Source organism: Dipodomys spectabilis, unplaced genomic scaffold (assembly GCF_019054845.1).
Source record: "Dipodomys spectabilis isolate Male_0828 unplaced genomic scaffold, ASM1905484v1 ptg000266l, whole genome shotgun sequence".
Classification (NCBI taxonomy): Eukaryota; Metazoa; Chordata; class Mammalia; order Rodentia; family Heteromyidae; genus Dipodomys; species Dipodomys spectabilis.
The window spans coordinates 6819299-6837064 of record NW_024870943.1 but is presented as its reverse complement, the minus strand read 5'-3'; the positions used below and the strand labels follow the sequence as shown (position 1 = coordinate 6837064).

General features: G+C 60.4%; 2 protein-coding genes across 3 annotated transcripts; one reads left to right on the top strand and one right to left on the bottom strand.

The window, feature by feature from the left end:
- Positions 1–96: 96 nt before the first annotated feature.
- On the top strand, positions 97–14068 carry LOC122125864 (CLK4 associating serine/arginine rich protein). 2 transcript variants are annotated; one of them, XM_042700522.1, is made up of 21 exons: positions 97–158; positions 950–1095; positions 5116–5213; positions 5644–5745; positions 5860–5939; positions 6327–6411; positions 7235–7383; positions 8079–8175; positions 8629–8707; positions 8785–8858; positions 9508–9549; positions 9992–10201; positions 10321–10605; positions 10872–11117; positions 11307–11346; positions 11668–11728; positions 11860–11918; positions 11991–12037; positions 12656–12762; positions 13747–13771; positions 13956–14068. In XM_042700522.1, the coding sequence occupies exons 2-21, from the start codon at positions 997–999 to the stop codon at positions 13996–13998; spliced, it is 2028 nt and encodes a 675-aa protein (XP_042556456.1). In that variant the 5' UTR covers positions 97–158; positions 950–996; the 3' UTR covers positions 13999–14068. The 2 variants fall into 2 exon arrangements, with proteins under 2 accessions (XP_042556456.1, XP_042556457.1); XM_042700523.1 differs by having other exon boundaries at positions 110–359; positions 12680–12762.
- A 359-nt stretch (positions 14069–14427) lies between these two features.
- On the bottom strand, positions 14428–17293 carry Znf296 (zinc finger protein 296). The gene is made up of 3 exons (XM_042700304.1): positions 16832–17293; positions 16412–16558; positions 14428–15430 (listed from the first exon to the last, which is right to left on the bottom strand). Exons 1-3 carry the CDS (start codon positions 17130–17132, stop codon positions 14481–14483), a joined length of 1398 nt encoding a protein of 465 aa, XP_042556238.1. The 5' UTR covers positions 17133–17293; the 3' UTR covers positions 14428–14480.
- Between the last annotated feature and the right edge of the window lie 473 nt (positions 17294–17766).

Genomic DNA, 17766 nt, shown 5'->3' with positions numbered 1-17766 from the left:
CACGCCGTCGGAAGCTCTGGCCGTGCCGCCCTCCCCCCCTCCCTTTTCGCGCGGCCTCCAACTTCCGCTTCCGGTGTGGGCTAAGAGAGCGAGCGCGCGCGCGCGTGAGCGCGGGGGAGCGAGCGCAGCAGTAGGAGGCGGCGGCGACCAGCCAGCCGGTGAGTGCAGGCGTCGGGCCCGGACCTCCCGTTTGTTGGGCTGCGTCAGAGCCGCTTGGCTCTCGTCGCGGGTTCTCCCGCGGTGCGGTCCGCGGGGCCCTGGTCCCGAAGCCGGCCCGCCTGCACCCCCTTCGTTCCCGACAGGCCTCGGGCCGCGCCGCGGAGGGCCCGATTCGCGCCGTCGGCCTCGGCCCTGACCAGGTGCTCCAGCCCTGTCCAGACCCTCAGCTTCTCCCCCTGCCCCTCGGGACGCACTCCGCTCCGCCTCCGCGCGGTACCCCACTGTTCCCTGGATACTCTCCTTGCTTCGGGGCCATCCATGTAGACTTCAAGTGCGCCCCAAGACCCCCCCCCTCGCTTCTATCCACGCCCTTCACCTGCCCTCGACTCCGCCTCTATACGGCCGCGGGGGGGGGGGGTCCCAGGAGGTTCGCCTGGGATCCTCCCTGGAGGATCACTCGGGTTGGGGGAAAGCCTTTTCCGTTTTTCCCTTTGGGCGAGTTTCGGCCCGAGCTGCCCTTGGGTGTGCCTCCTCCTCCCTTCCCAGAAGGGATTGATTGGGACTCCAGCGCCTGCAATCTGGGGCATGTGCGCACCCCAGAATGCCTTGGCTTCCCGTGAAGAGTACAGTTAGTGGTCTGGGTTACCCATGAATTATATTCTTTGCTTCTGCAAAGGACTTCCTTCTTCCCTCAACCGAGAGGCTCAGTCACCAGGCTTGTTAATTGACCCAGGCCCACCCTTTTGGTTTTTGCTGCCCATCGGACACTGCCCTTCCCCTCATCCCTCAGGTTGGTGCGCCACGCTTGGCTTCACCACCAACACCACCACCACCACCATGTGGCACGAAGCTCGGAAGCATGAGCGCAAGCTTCGCGGTATGATGGTGGACTACAAGAAGAGGGCCGAGCGGCGTAGGGAGTACTATGAGAAAATTGTGAGTGACCAAGCTTTTTGTCTGGGTTGGGGGAGGGGAGCTGCCCTTCAGAAAGCAGTCATCAAGATAGGATTGGGGTTTGGAGGCCACATGGGGTGGCACAAATCTATAATCCCTATTAGGGAGGTGAAGGCGAGGCTCTTGAGACCATAGGTTCAGGGTACAGGGGCAGCCCAAACAAAGTTAAGTCCAAATCCCTATCTGCAAAACAAAAGGGAAAGCAAAAGGGAAAAGCCAGGGAAACAGCTCAGAGAGTAGAACATTTGCCGAGCAAGTTCAAGGCTCTGGGTCTATCCCCAGTATTGCAAAATAAAAATGAAAAAAAAAAAAATTGAGCAGGGCACCAAGTGGCTCACACTTGTAATCCTAGCTACTCAAGAAGTTGAGATTCGAGTGAGGATCACAGTGGGAAGTCAGCAGGAGCAGGAAATTCCTTGAGACTTACAATCTCCAGTCAACCATGCAAAAGCCAGAAGTCGAGTTGTGGCTCAAGTGGTACAGTGCTAACTTTGAGCTTGTAAAAAAGCTCAAGGACAACGCCCAGGCCTAGAGTTCAAGTCCTAGGACTGGCACACATGTATGCGCACACACACATAGAAAGGAGGAAGAAGAAGAAAAAAAGCAATTGGGTAGTTGGGTTTATACCAGGCACTCTTTCCTTGGGACAATGATCATTCTTTGTGTGGAGGCCGATGTCAGATAAGAGCATGAGGGGGACTCCATTGGTTGCTGGTTCCTCTGTGTTTGCAAGGCCCCAGAGAGCAGGTCTGGAGTTAAATGGAAGAAAGTAAAGACTTGTAACCCTGTGCAGTGCACATGTAAGACTCACTGCTCCTAGAACACTGTTGCCCGCTGCTGGGTGCCTAGTGCTCAAAAGAGCATGGCCACTCTTGAGGCTTGGCATGCAGCAGCAGGATTGATTGAGTGTCATCTGACCAGGCCACTCTCCTCACTGGTGCTTTAGTTGCTTTTGGAGAAAAGAGCACACCCCATGCCTGGGTTTATGCATGAGGCCCTTGTAATCCCCTCACACCGTCTTAACTCCCTGGTGCTTGCAATCCCAGCCCAAAATGGGCCTTGTGTATTGGCATGGCTCAGGAGATGGGGAATTGCCCAAGCTAAGTGCCAACCCAGCAGTGAGCCCACAAGTGACTTGTGGCCAGTTGGAGAGGGTGAAACCAGCTCTTGGAAGGCTTGGTAGAGAGTTGGTTAGGCATATAGTAGAGTGCCTGTGCCTGAAATTACCATGATGTTAGATCTTGTTACTGCCCTCACTACTGCTTAATTGTGTGCAGCTCCAGGCCATGTGTATGTGTGTGTGTGTGAATGTGAATGTGAATGGAGGGGACCAAGAGGAAAGAAGACTGCACTTGGGACCCGGGGAAGCCCCAGAATTCCCTCCTCCTTAGTAGCAGGGAGCCTCCTGAGCTTGCTTCTCCTTAGGGCGGTGGTGGTGCCAGCACCTCGCTGGTGACAGGACGGGAAGGGCTTCACGAGAGTCTATGAGTGCATTGTGGCAGGGCCCGAACAAGCAGCCAGTGTCTCTGGCTGGGAACGAGATGGGCATTCAGATGTGCTGTGCCAAGCCGTGGGAGCTGGCAGCCACGTGGTGGCTGTCATCTTGCTCTGGGGCTGAGTGGGGAGGCTACAGTGCTGGACCCAGTGGACATGGATGGGCTGGGCGAGTGTGACATCTGAGCAGCCATTCTCTCTGTTCCTGCCTGGGCCTTGGTGCCCGTGGATGTTCCCCACCCTTGGTCATTAGCTGCCCCACGTCTGTCACTGCTCCTGTGCATTGGTTAGATAAAGAAATAGTTGAGCTGGGAAGGTGGCTCAGTGGTAGAGTGCTTGCCTTGCATGCCTGAGGCCCTGGGTTCGATTCCTCAGCACCACATAAGCAAAAAAGAAAAAAGCCGGAAGTGGCGCTGTGGCTCAAGTGGTAGAGCGCTAGCCTTGAGCTGAAGAGCTGAGGGACAGCGCCCAGGCCCAGAGTTCAGGCCCCACGACTGGACCCCCCCCCCCCCCCCCAAAAAAAAAAAGAAAAAAGAAAAAAGAAGAAATAGTTGCCAGGTGTCAGTGGCTCACTCCTATAATCCTAACTACTCAGGAGGCTAAGGAAGATCTGAGGATTGCTGTTTGATGCCAGTGTGGGGAAGGAAAATCTGTGAGACTCTTACCTCTAATCAACCACCAGAAAACCAGAACTGGAGTTTTTGCTCAAAGTGGTAGAGCCTTGAGCAGAAAAGCGCAGGGACAATGCCTAGACCCGGAGTTCAAGCCCCATGACTGACAAAAAGGAACCAGTCTCCTCCACTGGCCCATGCTGGCAGGGATGGGGCTGCGTCTTTGTCACTGGGAACTGGTGCTTGATTTGATGGGTGTCTCAGAGTCCTTCCATGGCTCTTGTGGCTTCCTCTGATGTGACTCCAGCCAGGGCCTGGCCCTTGAGCAGCCTAGCTTGCATCCTTTATGCGATGTAAGGATGTGGACTTAGGATAAGCCGGGGCTGGGCAGCTCTACTGAGATACACTTCCCACCCCACACAGTCCACTCGTTTAAAGTGAGCATTTCCATGGTCCTGTGCCTGTTTGGTAGCATGAGGTCTTGAGTTTAGACCCTAGTAGCACGAGTAGAATGAATAGGGAACCCAACAAGTGTGAAGGAGGAGTGTACTGCAGTTTCTGTGTAGGCTGTGCACCATCATCACAATTATTTTAGAACTTTTGTTACTTTTTTTTTGTGTGTGTGTCAGTTCTGGGGCTTGAACTCAGGGCCTGGGCACTGTCCCTGAGCTGCTTTTGCTCAAGGCTAGCACTCTACCACTTGAACCACAGCACCATTTCCGGCTTTTTTTTTTTTCTTCTATGTATGTGGTACTGAGGACTGGAACCCAGGGCTTCATGCATGCTAGGCAATCACTCTACCACTAGGCCACATTCCCAGCCCCTTATTTTAGAACTTTTGGGTGAATGTGGTGGTCCTCTCCTGAAACCTTTAGATCTCAGCCTCCTCAGTAGCTAGGATTACAAGGCTGAGCCACTGGTACTCAGTACAGACACCAAAATTAAACAAATGCCAGCCAACTTTTTGTTGTTGTTATTGGTCGTGGGGCTTGACCTTTGGGCCTGGGTGTTGTCCCTCAGCTCTCTCAGCTCAAGGCTAGTACTCTGCCACTTGAGCCACAGTGCCACTTCCAGTTTTCTGGTGGTTCATTGGAGATAAGAGTCTTATGGACTTTCCTGCCTGGGTGGCTTTGAACCGCGATCCTCAGATCTCAGCCTCCTGAGTAGCTAGGATGACAGGCGTGAGCCACCAGCACCCAACGAGTGCCCAGTTTTGTCCTTTCAATTTTTGCCAGCGTAGTAGGTGAGAGTTGGTCCCTTATAGCTGTGCCTGCCATTTTCCTGGTGACAGTGGCATTGGCTCTCTTTCCCTTGTGAGTACACGGGCTTGCTGACTTGGAGGCTGCTCCAGTTCCAGTGCTATACTTGCTCTGGATGGATGGATGGATGGATGGATGGATGGATGGATGGATGGATGGATGGATGAAGTGAGTCGAGTGAGTGAGAATTGGGGGTGATATTTTAGGCAGAAGATGGTGGCAGAGGCTGGGAATGTGGCTCAGTGGTAGAGTGCTTGCCTAGCATGCATGAAGCCCTGGGTTCCATTCCTCAGTACCACATACACAGAAAAAGCGGGAAGTGGCATTGTGGCTCAAGTGGCAGAGTGCTAACCTTGAGCAAAAGAAGCTCAGGGACAGTGCTTAGGACCTGAATTCAAGCCCCAGGTCTAGCAAAAAAAAAAAAAGATGGTGGTGGCAGAGCTCAGAGCCACTAGCCGTCTCCAGGGAAGAAGTGGTCCTTGCGTTGGGCTAGTTGAGCCATCCTGGCTGCACACGGTTGAATCACCTGTGAGGTGGAGCCTGTGCCACACAGGTTAGCTGGATGTTGGGCCTGCTTGTGGGGCCTGGAGGACTAGGAGCTCAGCTTAATGGTGACCTCCGTCCTGTCCACCCCACAGAAGAAGGACCCAGCTCAGTTCCTGCAGGTGCATGGCCGAGCCTGCAAAGTGCACCTGGATTCTGCTGTGGCCCTGGCTGCCGAGAGCCCTGTGAACATGTAAGATGGTGGGGTGGGGGGGCGGGAAGGCAGCGTCTGCAGCAGGGGGTGAGGGGTGCAGCAGAGGAATTGGGGTTGGCCAGACCTTTGGACACTGGCAGGAGGAGGTATCGGGGAAGGTGACAGTCACAGAGGCTGTGTGGAGTAGGCAGGCCGACTTAGAGGGGCGGGGCAGGGCTGAGGCACAGGAGACAAGCTCTTCCTACCTGGTTTAAGTGCCCTGCCATTATTGATTCTGGAGAAATGGGCTCCTCCTGAGGCAGTACGGGTGGCATGCTCTAGGCCCAGCTGTAGGAGGGTCTGCAAGCTGGGCCTAGGTGGGTGTCTGAAGCCAGTGAGGGAATCATGGCCGGAGGCCGGGCTCCCAGCCACAACAGGTGATGTGCGTGCAGAGCACCCTCCAAGCCTCTGCCGCCCCCCTCCGTTTCAGGATGCCCTGGCAGGGTGACACCAACAACATGATTGACCGCTTCGATGTCCGCGCCCACCTGGACCACATCCCCGATTACACCCCCCCACTGCTCACCACCATGTAAGGGGCCTCCCCAGAGGCCCACTCGGCCTGTCCCCTCCTAGCCCCAAGTCCCGGCAGCCCCCCCTGCCCCCTGCCTGCTGCCTCTGACCTGGAGATCTCTGATTCTCCAAGCTCCCCAGAGCAGGAGTCGGATGAGCGGAAGTGCAACTACGAGCGCTACCGAGGCCTGGTGCAGAACGACTTCGCGGGCAGTGAGTGGGAGTGGGGGACCCCCGAGACTACGAGGCCTCACCAGCAGGGGAGGGGGACCCCAGCGACCTAGAGACCTAGGCAAGCAGGAGCTCTTTAGCACTGTGGTCCTGTGGCAGTGCCCACACCCCAAGCACTCACTGTGCCAGAGATCCCATCTTACAGAAAAGGAAACTGAGGCATGGGGCTTAGTCACTGAACTCAGGGTCGCAGGGCAAGTGAGTGATGGAGCTGAGGCTGCGCTGTAGTTACTTGTGCCCCAGCAGAGGGGTGACGGTCAGGAAGTGGTGACTCCACCCCAACCCCTCAACTCCACCATATTCCTGTCTCTAAATTCCCTGTGTCCTAATAACCCTCACCCCCTCGCCCCTTGTCCCCTCTTGCCACAGTCTCGGAGGAGCAGTGCCTGTACCAGATCTACATTGATGAACTGTATGGTGGCCTGCAGAGGCCAAGCGAGGATGAGAAGAAGAAGTGAGTTGGCTGGTTGGAAATGTGGCTTAGTGGTAGAGTGCTTGCCTAGCATGCAGGAAGCCCTGGGTTCAATTCCTCAGCACCACATAAAAGGAATAGGCTGGAAGTGGTGCTGTGGCTCAAGTGGTAGAATGCTAGCCTTGAGCAAAAGCAGCTCAAGGACAGCGCTCAGGCCCTGAGTTCAAGCCCCAGGACTGACCAAAAAAAAAGTGGGTTGGGGGCCAGCTGTGGCAGGCTGTGGGGAGGAGGAGGAGGCAGGCAGGCCCACTGGGGATGGGAGCTGTGGCAGAGCCCCTCTAGATGCACTCCGCATAGCTGTGAAGCAGAGGCCCTGGCCCCGAGCTGAGCAGCTAGGGTGGAGTGGTCTGAGTCTGCAGGAGGCTCCTGGGAAGATGGCCATCTGGATCAGGAGCTGACCTGTGTCAGGGCCTGTGTGCGTGGTGGCCAGGGCACTCTAGAAAGCTGTGTCCCCCAGGGGTGGCCGTGGTGACCTGGGTGTCAGCTTCGTGCACTCCTTCCTGTCGGTTCTGCTAGGCACTGGGTCACGCTCCCAGAGGCGGCGCGGCACTGGCTGACAAATGAATTCAGCAAAGGCCCCCCAAAGCTCCTGGGAGCAGAGCTGGGCCACATCTTTGCCCAGTGTAACTTGGGACTCTGTGTTTGTGGGACTGGTGCTCAAGCAGGCAGACTGCATCCTGGCAGCAGTGACCAGTGTGGGCGGGGCCAGGAGCCCAGGACAGCGCAGAGCGGTGCTGGTGGGTGGGCAGGAGGGTCCCTCCCCTCTGCGGGAGCACCCACCCCAGCCAGCCCGCTCCCATCCCAGGCTGGCAGAGAAGAAGGCTTCTATCGGCTACACGTACGAGGACAGCACGGTGGCTGAGGTGGAGAAGGTGGCTGAGAAGCCGGAGGAGGAGGAGTCCCCGGCTGAGGAGGAGAGCAACTCGGATGAAGATGAGGTCATCCCCGACATCGGTGGGGTCCCCTCTCTGCCCTTCCCACCCACAGTCCCTGGGCATCGTTCTTGTGTCTCGACCCTCACCCTCTGTGGGGCACCCCTCACTGAGGAGCCCGGTTCCTCCCCCTTTCCCACGGCCCAGGCCTTGGCCTCCTGCCTCCTCCGTGCCACACCCCCTTCTTCCCTGTCCGCCCTCCCCCCATTTCCAGGGCATTTGTCTGATTCTGGGTCCCACGCGGGTGTCACTTCTGCCTCTCCTTCCTGCTTTTCTCTATCCCCTGGGAAACAAGTCCCTTTTTCAGGGCCCCTGTCCCTTACACATCTGTCGGCCCATCCCCCGAGTACCTTGTTCCCCTCCCACCCTGCGCCCATTATGTAGATGCCTCCCGTCTCCATCCTCATCCTGGCGTGCGCCCCCCCCCCAACGCATCTGTTTGTGCCCACTAAGGCAGAGCCCTGTACTTCCATCTGTCCTTCCCACCCACATGTTCATGGTCCTCCTCCGTCCACCAACTGTCCCCCCCATCTTCCCTTCCCCTCCCCACCACACAGCACACCCACTGTGTTGCTACCCAGAGCCGAGCCAGAGCTGCCCCAGACCCTCCTTGAACATTCAACTGCTTGGGCCGGCAGCTGTCTATCCCGCTTCTGGGCACTGCCCTGTCCCTCCTCCCCATGGCCTTAGCCCCTGACAGCTTTTCTGTTGGTGCAGACGTGGAGGTGGACGTGGATGAGCTGAACCAGGAACAGGTAGCGGATCTCAACAAACAAGCCACCACCTACGGCATGGCCGATGGCGACTTCGTCAGGTGAGATCTGCCCTGGCTTTGTTCTGGCCATAACCCTGCTACTACCAATGCCAACTTACTGCTGTGCCATGAATATCTGTGACCCCGCTAAAGACGATATTACATAGAATTACTCAGCCAGCCCTGTTCAGTGTGACCTAGGGCAAATGGACTCCCAGTGCTCCAGCACCCTCTAGTGGAGGGCTCCAGCACCAGGTCCTTTCTTAGGCCCAAGTTCTTTTGGAGATTGAGTCTTGTGGACTTTTCTGCCAGGGCTGGCTTCAAACTGTGATCTTCTGGATCTCAGCCTCCAGAATAGCTAGGATTACAGGTGTGAGCCATACACACCCCCCACCCCCAGCTAGTGCTGAATTCTTAACACCTAAACTAAAACTTGTACACATAAGGTGTCTGAAAGTTGCATGAAATGTGTCTGGGTCCCATCTCCAGTGATTGATTTCCTCCCCTCTGCAGGATGCTTCGGAAAGACAAGGAGGAGGCGGAGGCCATCAAGCACGCCAAGGCCCTGGAGGAGGAAAAAGCCATGTATTCGGTGAGGTCTGGGGAAGGTGATGGGCAGAGGTGGGGCTCGTGGAGGGCACACTCCTAATGGGCTTGGCCTCCCTGCAGGGCCGTCGCTCCCGGCGCCAGCGGAGAGAGTTCCGGGAGAAGCGGCTGAGGGGGCGTAAGATCAGCCCGCCCAGGTAGGCCTCTCTCCAGGGCCTCCGGTGTCACTGAGGCTTGGGAGAGTGGGCATGGGGCCAGGAAGGCACTATGGAGGCTGCTTTATACACGCGCTTTCACCCATTAAGTGGCCGGAGGTGATGGCTTACGGGGAACACTCCCTGAGGTGACTCTCAGACTGGGCACTGTCCCCTGCAGGAAGGGGACTGAGCCAGTTTCCCTGCTCTCCCCCCGCCCCCTCCTCCAGGTATCAGCGGGGATCTGGGCAGAGCAACCTGGCTTTGGATAGAGTCTCATAGGCCTGTGGTCCAGGGCAAACCCATGCATCTTTTTTTTTTTTTTTTTTTGCCACCTGTGCTAGAGGAGGTTTATGCTGTGGGCTTGGGGCTCAGGTTGGGTACAGCAAAGCCCAGGCCCAAGCCACGCCATGTGCTCTGGGTTTGGATAATTGCTCCTTCATTCAGCGGCCTAGCGAATGAATTTGTCTTTTCAGGCCTGGCTCTCATCAGAGTGGGGGGGCGGGGAGCCACTAGAAAGCACTTGGCCCACACAGTGCGGTCCTGTGTGGGCCTCAGTGAGCTGGGCGGGCAGGTGTGGGGTAGACGAGGGTCAGAGAGGGTCAGAGGGACAGCTGTGCGCCCTCACCTGTCGCCTGCGCTCTCTCTCTAGCTACGCCCGCCGAGACAGCCCCACCTACGACCCCTATAAACGGTGAGTGGGTACCCCACTACACAAGTAGCACAAGGTGGGGCGGCCTGTGGGCTTGCAGGTGCTTAGTGTTTTCTTATGTCAACTAGTTAATGCACCTTTTTGTGTACATTGGGCAAGTGTGGCAGTAAGGGTCACTTAGAAACTTTAGAATTTTTAGTTCGTGAGAAGCTCATGCCCCACCAGGTCTGGGAGGGCGCCCCCTGCCCCCAGGTCCTAGGAACTTGGGGTGGTGCAGGCTCGATCACACCCCTCCGCACACCGCTTCTGGTGAACTGGGGTTCAGCTTGCTGTGGAGGAGTGATGTCCAGGCATTCGGCACCTTCCCCCTTTTTCTCCCCCCCGGATCTGCCCTCTGCCGGCTCCCTGGCACTCCAGGCACTCCGGGGTGGTCGGCTCCCCTGAGCGGCCGTGCGTGGCCCTCGCTGACCGCCGCCTCCCGCAGGTCGCCCTCGGAATCCAGCTCTGAGTCCCGCTCGCGCTCACGCTCCCCGAGCCCGGGGCGGGAGGAGAAGATCACCTTCATCACCAGCTTCGGGGGCAGCGACGAGGAGGCGGCCGCGGCAGCCGCCGCAGCTGCCGCATCTGGGGCCGTCCCCGGGAAGCCCCCCGCGACCCCCCAGCCCGGCGCGCCGGGACGCAATCCGGGCGCCCGGTCGGTAACTCGCGCCCGCCACCCCTAGGCCGGCCGCCCGGGGAGGGGGCGCGGGCGGCGGGGGGCGCGGGCAGCGGCTGACGGCCTCCCCTCCGTGCCCTCCCCTCCGTGCCCCGCAGCCGCCGCTCCTCCTCCTCCTCCTCGTCCTCAGCCTCGAGGACCTCCAGCTCCCGCTCCAGCTCCCGTTCCAGCTCCCGCTCCCGCCGCGGTGGGGCCCACTACCGTACCAGCCGCCACGCGCACTCCCGCTCTCGTTCCTGGTCCCGCTCCCGATCGCGTTCCCGGCGCTACTCCCGCTCCCGCAGCCGCGGCCGGCGCCACTCCGGTGGGGGCTCCCGCGACGGACACCGCTACTCCCGCTCACCCACCCGGCGCGGCGGGTACGCACCCCGCCGCAGAAGCAGGTGGGCAGCCCAGCCCAGTACCGTGGGGTCCCGCGTCTAGTAGGGCCCAGGATGTGCTGGGAGGGGGGCGAGGGAGAGGCCCCAGCAGACTCCCACCATCCCCGCCTCGAGGGCCAAAATGGGCCCCGGGGGCAGCACTGGCCTGCTGACCCTGCAGGGCAGAATTGCATGGCGCTTCCCTGCGCCGCCTAAGCACAGACCTCGCCTGGGCCACCTGGGCCCTGGGCCCTGCACTGTCCTCACCCTACTTCTACCGTGCCACCCAGGAGTCGCTCCCGCTCTGGAGACCACTACCGGCGGGGGGCCCGGGGCCCCCGGCACCACAGCAGCAGCCGCAGCCGCAGCAGCTGGTCCCTCAGCCCATCCCGCAGCCGCAGCCTGACCCGCAGCCCCAGCCACAGCCCCAGCCAGCCCCACAGCCGCAGCCGCAGCCGCAGCCACTCACCGTCGCCCCCGAGGGAGAAGCTGACCCGGCCAGCAGCGTCCCCCGCTGTGGGCGAGAAGCTGAAAAAGTGAGTAGAGAGGACACCAGCCTCAGGTGGAGTGTCCCACCCCGTCCCCCACTGCGGGCTTCTGAGGGATCGGGGTTCCCCACTGGCCAGCCTGGGGCTCGTGGGGACACAGAGGTCCTGGAGCGTCTTGGTGGTAGGAGGCCAGTTGCAGCTGTGGGTCAGGTGGCATGTGTTTTCTTCTCCACCCAGGACTGAACCTGCCGCTGGTAAAGAGACAGGAGCTGCCAAAGTCAGTAAGAATTTGGAACTCGCCCGTCTAAGTCCCGCCAGCAGCAGTGCCTGAGCTGGGCCCGATGGGCCTGTGGGGGGGCCCGGGGAGCTGGGAGAGCCGCCCTGGGATGGAGAAGGGAGGAGACGGAGGCTTGCCCTTTCCCCATGTCCCCTCCCCACCTCTGCACACCGGCCGCAGCTGTCCCAGAGCCTCCCAGAGCCTTGTGGCCATGGTCCCATCTGCCCCTCCCCCGCTTCCCCAAAGTCCCAGGCTCTTGGTGAGGTGGCTTTTGGGGGGCTCTGGGACTCACCCCTCTCTGCCTCTTTCCCTCCCCGCCAGCCCAAGCTGACGCCGCAGGAGAAACTGAAGCTGAGGATGCAGAAGGCACTAAACCGGCAGTGTAGGTCCCACCCTGGCCCTGGGGAGTCCCGAGCCCGCTGGGCGGTGCCTCAGGGATAGGGCTGTGTCCAGGGTGGAGGGCCAGCGGAGCCCTGGAGGCCCCTCAGCCCGTGTCCTCCATGTCCTCTATAGTCAAGGCGGATAAGAAGGCGGCCCAGGAGAAGATGATTCAGCAGGAGCACGAGCGCCAGGTTAGCCCCGGGGGGACAGGAGGGGCGTGGCTGCGCCCTGGCCTGGCCTGGCCTGACCAGTCTCTGCTGCAGGAACGGGAGGACGAGCTGCGCGCCATGGCCCGCAAGATCCGCATGAAGTAAGGCTCCCTCCCCGGCCCTGCTCTCTCCCTGACCCCTTGGCAGCCTCCTCCCCGTGACCCCCCGATTCTCACCTCACCTGGGGACAGCCCCCACAGGCCTGCTGTGAGGCAGGGGAAGCCGCTCCACCCCCCCAGGACCCACCCATGGGGTGCAGAGTGGCCCCTGGCTGCGGGGAGGCCTGCTGCCTGTCACCCTGTGCTTCCTGTACTCACGACTGCCTAGTGCATGCCCATTCTGGGGCCACTGTGGCTGTGCTGTGTGCCAGCCTCAGACAGTGCAGAAGGTTTGAGCAGTGTGGAGCACGCCTGTAACCCCCGCGCTCTGCAGGTAGAGGCAGGACGAGCACTTCAAGGCCTGCTCAGCTACATGCTGAGACCGTCTCTAAAGCAAACAAGCAGAGGCAGAGTGCGGAACGGCCAAGCAGTCGGGGTTGCCCCACTGGGCCTTTTCCTATCTGAGCCTTGGTTTGCGGGCCTGCTCATTCCCAGGCTTGGGAATGGAAGGGAGTAGTTCACCCTCCCTGTGCCAGCCGCTGGGGAGGGGGGCTGTGCCAGCCATTGGGGGGGGCGGTCCTTATGTTTCCCAAAGCACACAGGTGCTCACCCTGCCCCCTGGTTGCCTCCCCTTTCCCCACGCAGGGAACGGGAGCGTCGAGAGAAGGAGAGGGAAGAGTGGGAACGCCAGTACAGCCGCCAGAGCCGCTCACCCTCGCCCCGCTACAGTGAGTGTCCCCCCAGCCACAAGGTGTTCAGAAAACTAAAGCTGAGGGCTGGGATGTAGCTCAGTGGCAAAGCGCTTGCCTAGCAAGTGCAACGTCCTGGGTTCAATCCCCAGTACCAAAAAAGAAAAGACAAAAAAAATACAGTTAAAAAAGAAAACCAAAGCTGAGGCAGGACTGTCAGGTCCGAGGCCAGCTTGAGCAGAAAAGAGTATCAGACTGTCTCTGGAATCACCAGCCAATAGTTGGGCTGGAGATGGGGCTCAAAAGTGCTAGAGCTCCAGTTGAACGAACAAGCCAAAAACTGCCAAACATTTTTTTGTAAAAATTAAGCTGTGTATCTGGGCACTGATGGCTCATACCTACCATCCTAGCTGCTCAGAAGGCTGAGATCGGAGGATCACAGTTGGATGCCAACTTGGGCAGGAAAGTCTATGAGATTCTTACGTCCAATAAACTACTCAAAAAAAGACAGAAATGGCTGGGATTTGCAGCTCATGCCTGTAATCCTAGCTACTCAGGAGGCTGAGATCTGAGGATCACAGTTCAAAGCCAGCCAGAGAAGGAAACTCCATGAGACTCTTATCTCCAATAAACCACTCAGAAAACCAGAAGTGGCGCTGGGCTCAAGTGGTAGAGTACTCGCCTTGAGCTGAAGAGCTGAGGGACAGCGCCCAGGCCCAGAGTTCAAGCCCCACGACTAAGAAAAAAAAAAAAAAGAGAGAGAGTCTGTACCCAGGGGTTTGGGACTCGCCTGGGCAACTGTGGGAGAAGCCCTGCTCATGTAGGGTCACCCAGACCACGGGCCTTGTCCGCAGGAGCTTGCCTTAACAGTGCTTGGGGCCCAGAGCGGGTTGTGTGAGTGGTGCAGGCGTGGGTGTAGGTGCCACAGCACACGGGTGGATTTCTGTAGGGACCCTGGCCTTCGGGACCCCACCCTGGTGTAGTGGTCTTGTTGTCCACCCTCCTTTCCCCTTTGCTTTGCAGGTCGAGAATACAGCTCTTCCCGGAGGTGAGGACCCCAGACCCCATCCCCACCCCGACTTCATCCCTACTGGAGATGAGCTCCCAGCCCCACTCCTCCCTCACCCTGTACCCCTGCAGCTGGCAGGGCTGGTCCTCCCTGCTGCCACCGGAGTGTGGCCCGGGCATGCTGAGGCGCGCGCACCCTCACAGGCCTGCCCTTCTCTCCGCAGGCGCTCCCGGTCCCGCTCCCGCAGCCCGCACTACCGCCACTAGGCATAAGAGCCCAGCGTGCGGGGTCACGGGTGGCCGAGCTGCCGTTGCTCTCTAGTGAAATAAAAGTGTATTTAATGCCTTTCTGGGCCTCCTGTCATGTTGGGGGCCTCAAGAGCAGGTGCCCTGGTGGCCAGACCCAGGTATCTACTTACTGCCTGATTCAACGAGGGTGCAGACCTGCTGCCCAGGGCCTCTGGGGACAGGTCCGGGCCGCTCCCCACCCTCGCCCGGCCCCTGCCCTGGCCTCACCCACCCCAAGAACTGGGCGCGCGGCTTTCTGTGCCAGTCCTGCTGTGCCCCAGGCACTGGGGACCAGCCTCCCCCTCACTCCCCCCCCCAAACCGGTCTGTCCAGCCGTCCACCCCGCAAAGGGGACGCCTTCCACCCCAAGAGAGCCAGAGGCCAGGCACGTGGGAGACAGGGGAGTACTTTTATTGGCAGGAAGGCAAGGCAGGGATGAGTGTGGACAGGCCCCCCCGGGCTCAGGCCACCCTGGGGTGCTTCTGCCTCAGGTGCCTGTCCAGCGTGGCGCGCAGGCCAAAGGGCACAGCACAGAGCGGGCACTCGTAGCGGGCGCAGTCAGGCCCGGGGCCGTGCGTGCGGCGGTGTCGGTTGAGCTTGCTGCTTTGCGCGCATGTGTACGGGCACTGGCTGCAGGCGTATGGTCGCTCCCCGGTGTGCGATCGTCGGTGCACCGTCAGGTTGCTGCTGCTGCTGAAGTGACGCCCACAGAACTCGCAGCTGCCCCCAGGCCGGGGCCTCTTGCCCTTGCTCACCGCCTTGGGCATCTTCTTGGGCTCAGCACTCTGGCTCTTGTTGGTGTCAGCACTCTGTCCTTGGGGGACAGGATCCCATCCATCCCCACCAGGGCCTGCCTGGGCCCCACTGCTGGGCGCGCCGGGCTCCTGCATGCCTGCTGTGGCTGCAGCCCCTGTGCCCTGGGCACCAGGGCTTGGTAGGGCGCTGGCGGGAGCAGCGGCGTGGGCTGCGGGCTCAGGTGGGGCAGGGGAGGCCTGCTCCGGGCCTAGGATGGGCAGGGGCCGGTGCGTCTTCTTGTGGCGGTTGAGCTTGCTGCTCTGTGCGCAGGCATAGGGACACTGGTCGCAGGCGTACGGCCGCTCACCGGTGTGTGAGCGCATGTGCACCTTGAGGTTGCTGAAGGAGCTGAGGGTCTTCTTGCACACTGAGCAGGTGGGGGTCCTCCGGTCGGTGCCACTGGGGCCAGGGGACTTGATCTCTGCTGGGCGCTCCACCTGCGTGGACATGGCTGCAGCTACCTCAGCCAGGCCCAGCAGAGGGGCCTCTGGGGACTCCTGCTCCGTCTGGTAGATGGACAGCCCGTGGTCCCACTGCGCATGGCGAAGCAGCTTCCAGGCTTCTGTGAACTGCCGGCCACAGTGGAGACAGCTCAGGGCCTTCAGATCCAAGCGTTCTGCAAGGGAACAAACAAGGGGCATGGGTCAGCACTAGTGGCGGGACAGACACAGGTCAGGACCAGCTGGACACCTGGGAAACACTCCACTGCTGGGATGAAGGGGGCTCAGGGCTACAATGAAACATCAGATGCTTCAAGAACCTTCTGGAAAAGAGCTTCTGTCGGTAGTGGGTGCTGAGTACTCGGTTCCCTCCACTCCCCATTGTGACCCCAAGCAGGAAATAGAGCCAAGGGTCTACACAGTCAGCACACAGCCTTGGCCCACCAGCCAATCACTCTAATCCCATCACAGTTCCTCCCCCCCCCCCCCTCCCTTTAAGATCCTCCTAGGTCCAGCCCCTAATACAACGTGATTTCCCAAGGCCCAGCAGAGCAGGCCCTGGGGGCTGAGAACCCACCCTGTTTGGATTCCTTCCCAAAGGAAAGAAAGGCCCCTAGGAGTCCAGGACGAGTCCTAGCTAGGAGCTGGGGCTTTTCCCGGCATTTGCCTGAGAGATTTCCCCCAGGGTGGAGAGCCAGAAGCCCCGGCACCAGTCCCAAGGGCCTGGCCCAGCCCTGAGGAGACAGGAGGGGCGGCCACCCCTGTTCCAGCTGGCCTCCACCCCCTCCCCACAGGTCCAGCCACCTGGCCAGTTAGTTATTTCTGTCCAAAGAGAAGGAGAAGTGAAACCACATGGGGAAAGTATGAGGGGGGGGGTGTCCACAAATCCCCAAGCCACTTAACTATCTGGGGCCAGCCACACCCTGTGGCCAGCTCCCCCTCCTCCAGCCTCAGCTTCACCCCTAGTCCCAGGTCCTGGGGAGGGGGGGGTACTGGCAAGCAAGTCCTGGCCCGGTCTCGGCTGCACCAGGAGGGGGAATGAGAAAGGGGAAGTGGAGCTGAGCACACCGCCAGTGCCTGGCTGGCCTGTCCACCTCAGCCTCTCTCCTGCAGGAAGTGTTGGGGGGGGGGGGAAGACTGTGCAAAGGGTCACTCACCTGACACCTGCCTGGGGCTGGGACCGCTCGATGGCTGACACCCCAGCTTCTTGTGGTCCACGAAGGCCGTGATGGCGTCCAGCGGGAAGGTCTGCAGGCAGCGGCCGCAGGTCAGCAGATCAGCGTGGTTGTCGGTCCAGCGCTTGTCTGCGGGGAGGGAGGAAGCGGGTGGTGAGCGTGGGTGGAGCCGGACTTGGGTGTGTGTGGGGGGGGGGGATGAGGGAGAGGGGAAACCCGAAAGTCAGAACCGGGCGGAGGGAGGACTGCTGGGGGGCCAGCACGGGGCAAGAGAGAGAGAGAGAGAGAGAGGAAAGAGACAGACAGACCACCTGGACAGAGCCCCATCCCCGGCTGAGATCTCCCGAGTCGGGTCCGGGAGGGGAGGCCGGGGCCGGGCCCGGGCCGAGGCGGGGGACTCACCGGTCACGGGCATCCACACGGCCCAGTGGTTCCTGGAGCCCGAGGCTTGGAAGGAGGGCCTGAAACCCGGGGACTGTTTCTGGGGTTCACCCCCGAATCTCCTCCTCTCCGTCGTGGACAACCCATTGTGGACATAGGATCCTAGCCCCAGGGCCCGCAGGAAGTGCGGCTCGGGCTCGGGCTTCACGTCTATGATGAGGTCCGAGGTCTCCATCTCGTCGTCCGGGCCGGAGGCGGCGGCGGCGGCGGCGGGCGCGAGGTCTACTCGGCGGGGCGCGCTGCCGGCCTTGCGGCGGGACATGGGTTGCGCGCCGGCTGGCCGACGAGGCGGGGTGGTGGGAGGAAGGAGGCTGGGGCGGCGGAGGGCTGGAGCGGAGGCCGCGGGCACCGAGGCCACGCAGGACTCCGCGGCCGTGCGCGCTGGGAGCCCGGAGCTCAGGTGAGTGGCTGCGGAGACCCGCGGCGAACTCTTATTACACGTGCTGGCCAGGCACTGGCCACGCCCACCTGGGCGTGGTCTGCCCGCGGCGGGCGTGGCCTTCAGGGAGTGGACGGGGCGGGTCCCGTAGAGGGCCCCAGCGGGACGCCCAGGCTTCCCAACGCTTTTGCCTTTGGGCTTTAGTGATCGTACCTAAGAATCCCTCTCTATCATCCTTACCTTGCCAAGAAAAAGAAATGGCAGACTGCCCGTTCATATGCCCAGCGCCTGGTAATCTGGCCCGCACCATTCATTCCGTGCTAAGACAAAAATACCCAAAAATAAAACATAAAATTGCATTTGGCATCAGTTTGTTGAACACCTACAAGGGTAGGTACTGGGGCTGTGCTCGCGCGCGCGCTGGCGCGCAGAGCTCTGCCCCAAAAGACCCCGTAGGCAAGAAGATGGAGTATAGCCAGTTTAGGAAGAGGCCCCTTCTGTGGTGACAAAGTAGCCT

Bases quoted from the DNA above. Each gene is read 5' to 3' on its own strand.
- Znf296 (XM_042700304.1), bottom strand. From the start codon at position 17,132: ATGTCCCGCCGCAAGGCCGGCAGCGCGCCCCGCCGAGTAGACCTCGCG. The intron at 16,559-16,831 runs GTGAGTCCCCCG...CCCTCCCCGCAG, and splicing joins CGTGTGGATGCCCGTGACCG to ACAAGCGCTGGACCGACAAC. The intron at 15,431-16,411 runs GTGAGTGACCCT...GTTCCCTTGCAG, and splicing joins CAGCCCCAGGCAGGTGTCAG to AACGCTTGGATCTGAAGGCC.
- LOC122125864 (XM_042700522.1), top strand. From the start codon at position 997: ATGTGGCACGAAGCTCGGAAGCATGAGCGCAAGCTTCGCGGTATGATG. The intron at 5,940-6,326 runs GTGAGTGGGAGT...CTCTTGCCACAG, and splicing joins GCAGAACGACTTCGCGGGCA to TCTCGGAGGAGCAGTGCCTG. The intron at 6,412-7,234 runs GTGAGTTGGCTG...CTCCCATCCCAG, and splicing joins AGCGAGGATGAGAAGAAGAA to GCTGGCAGAGAAGAAGGCTT.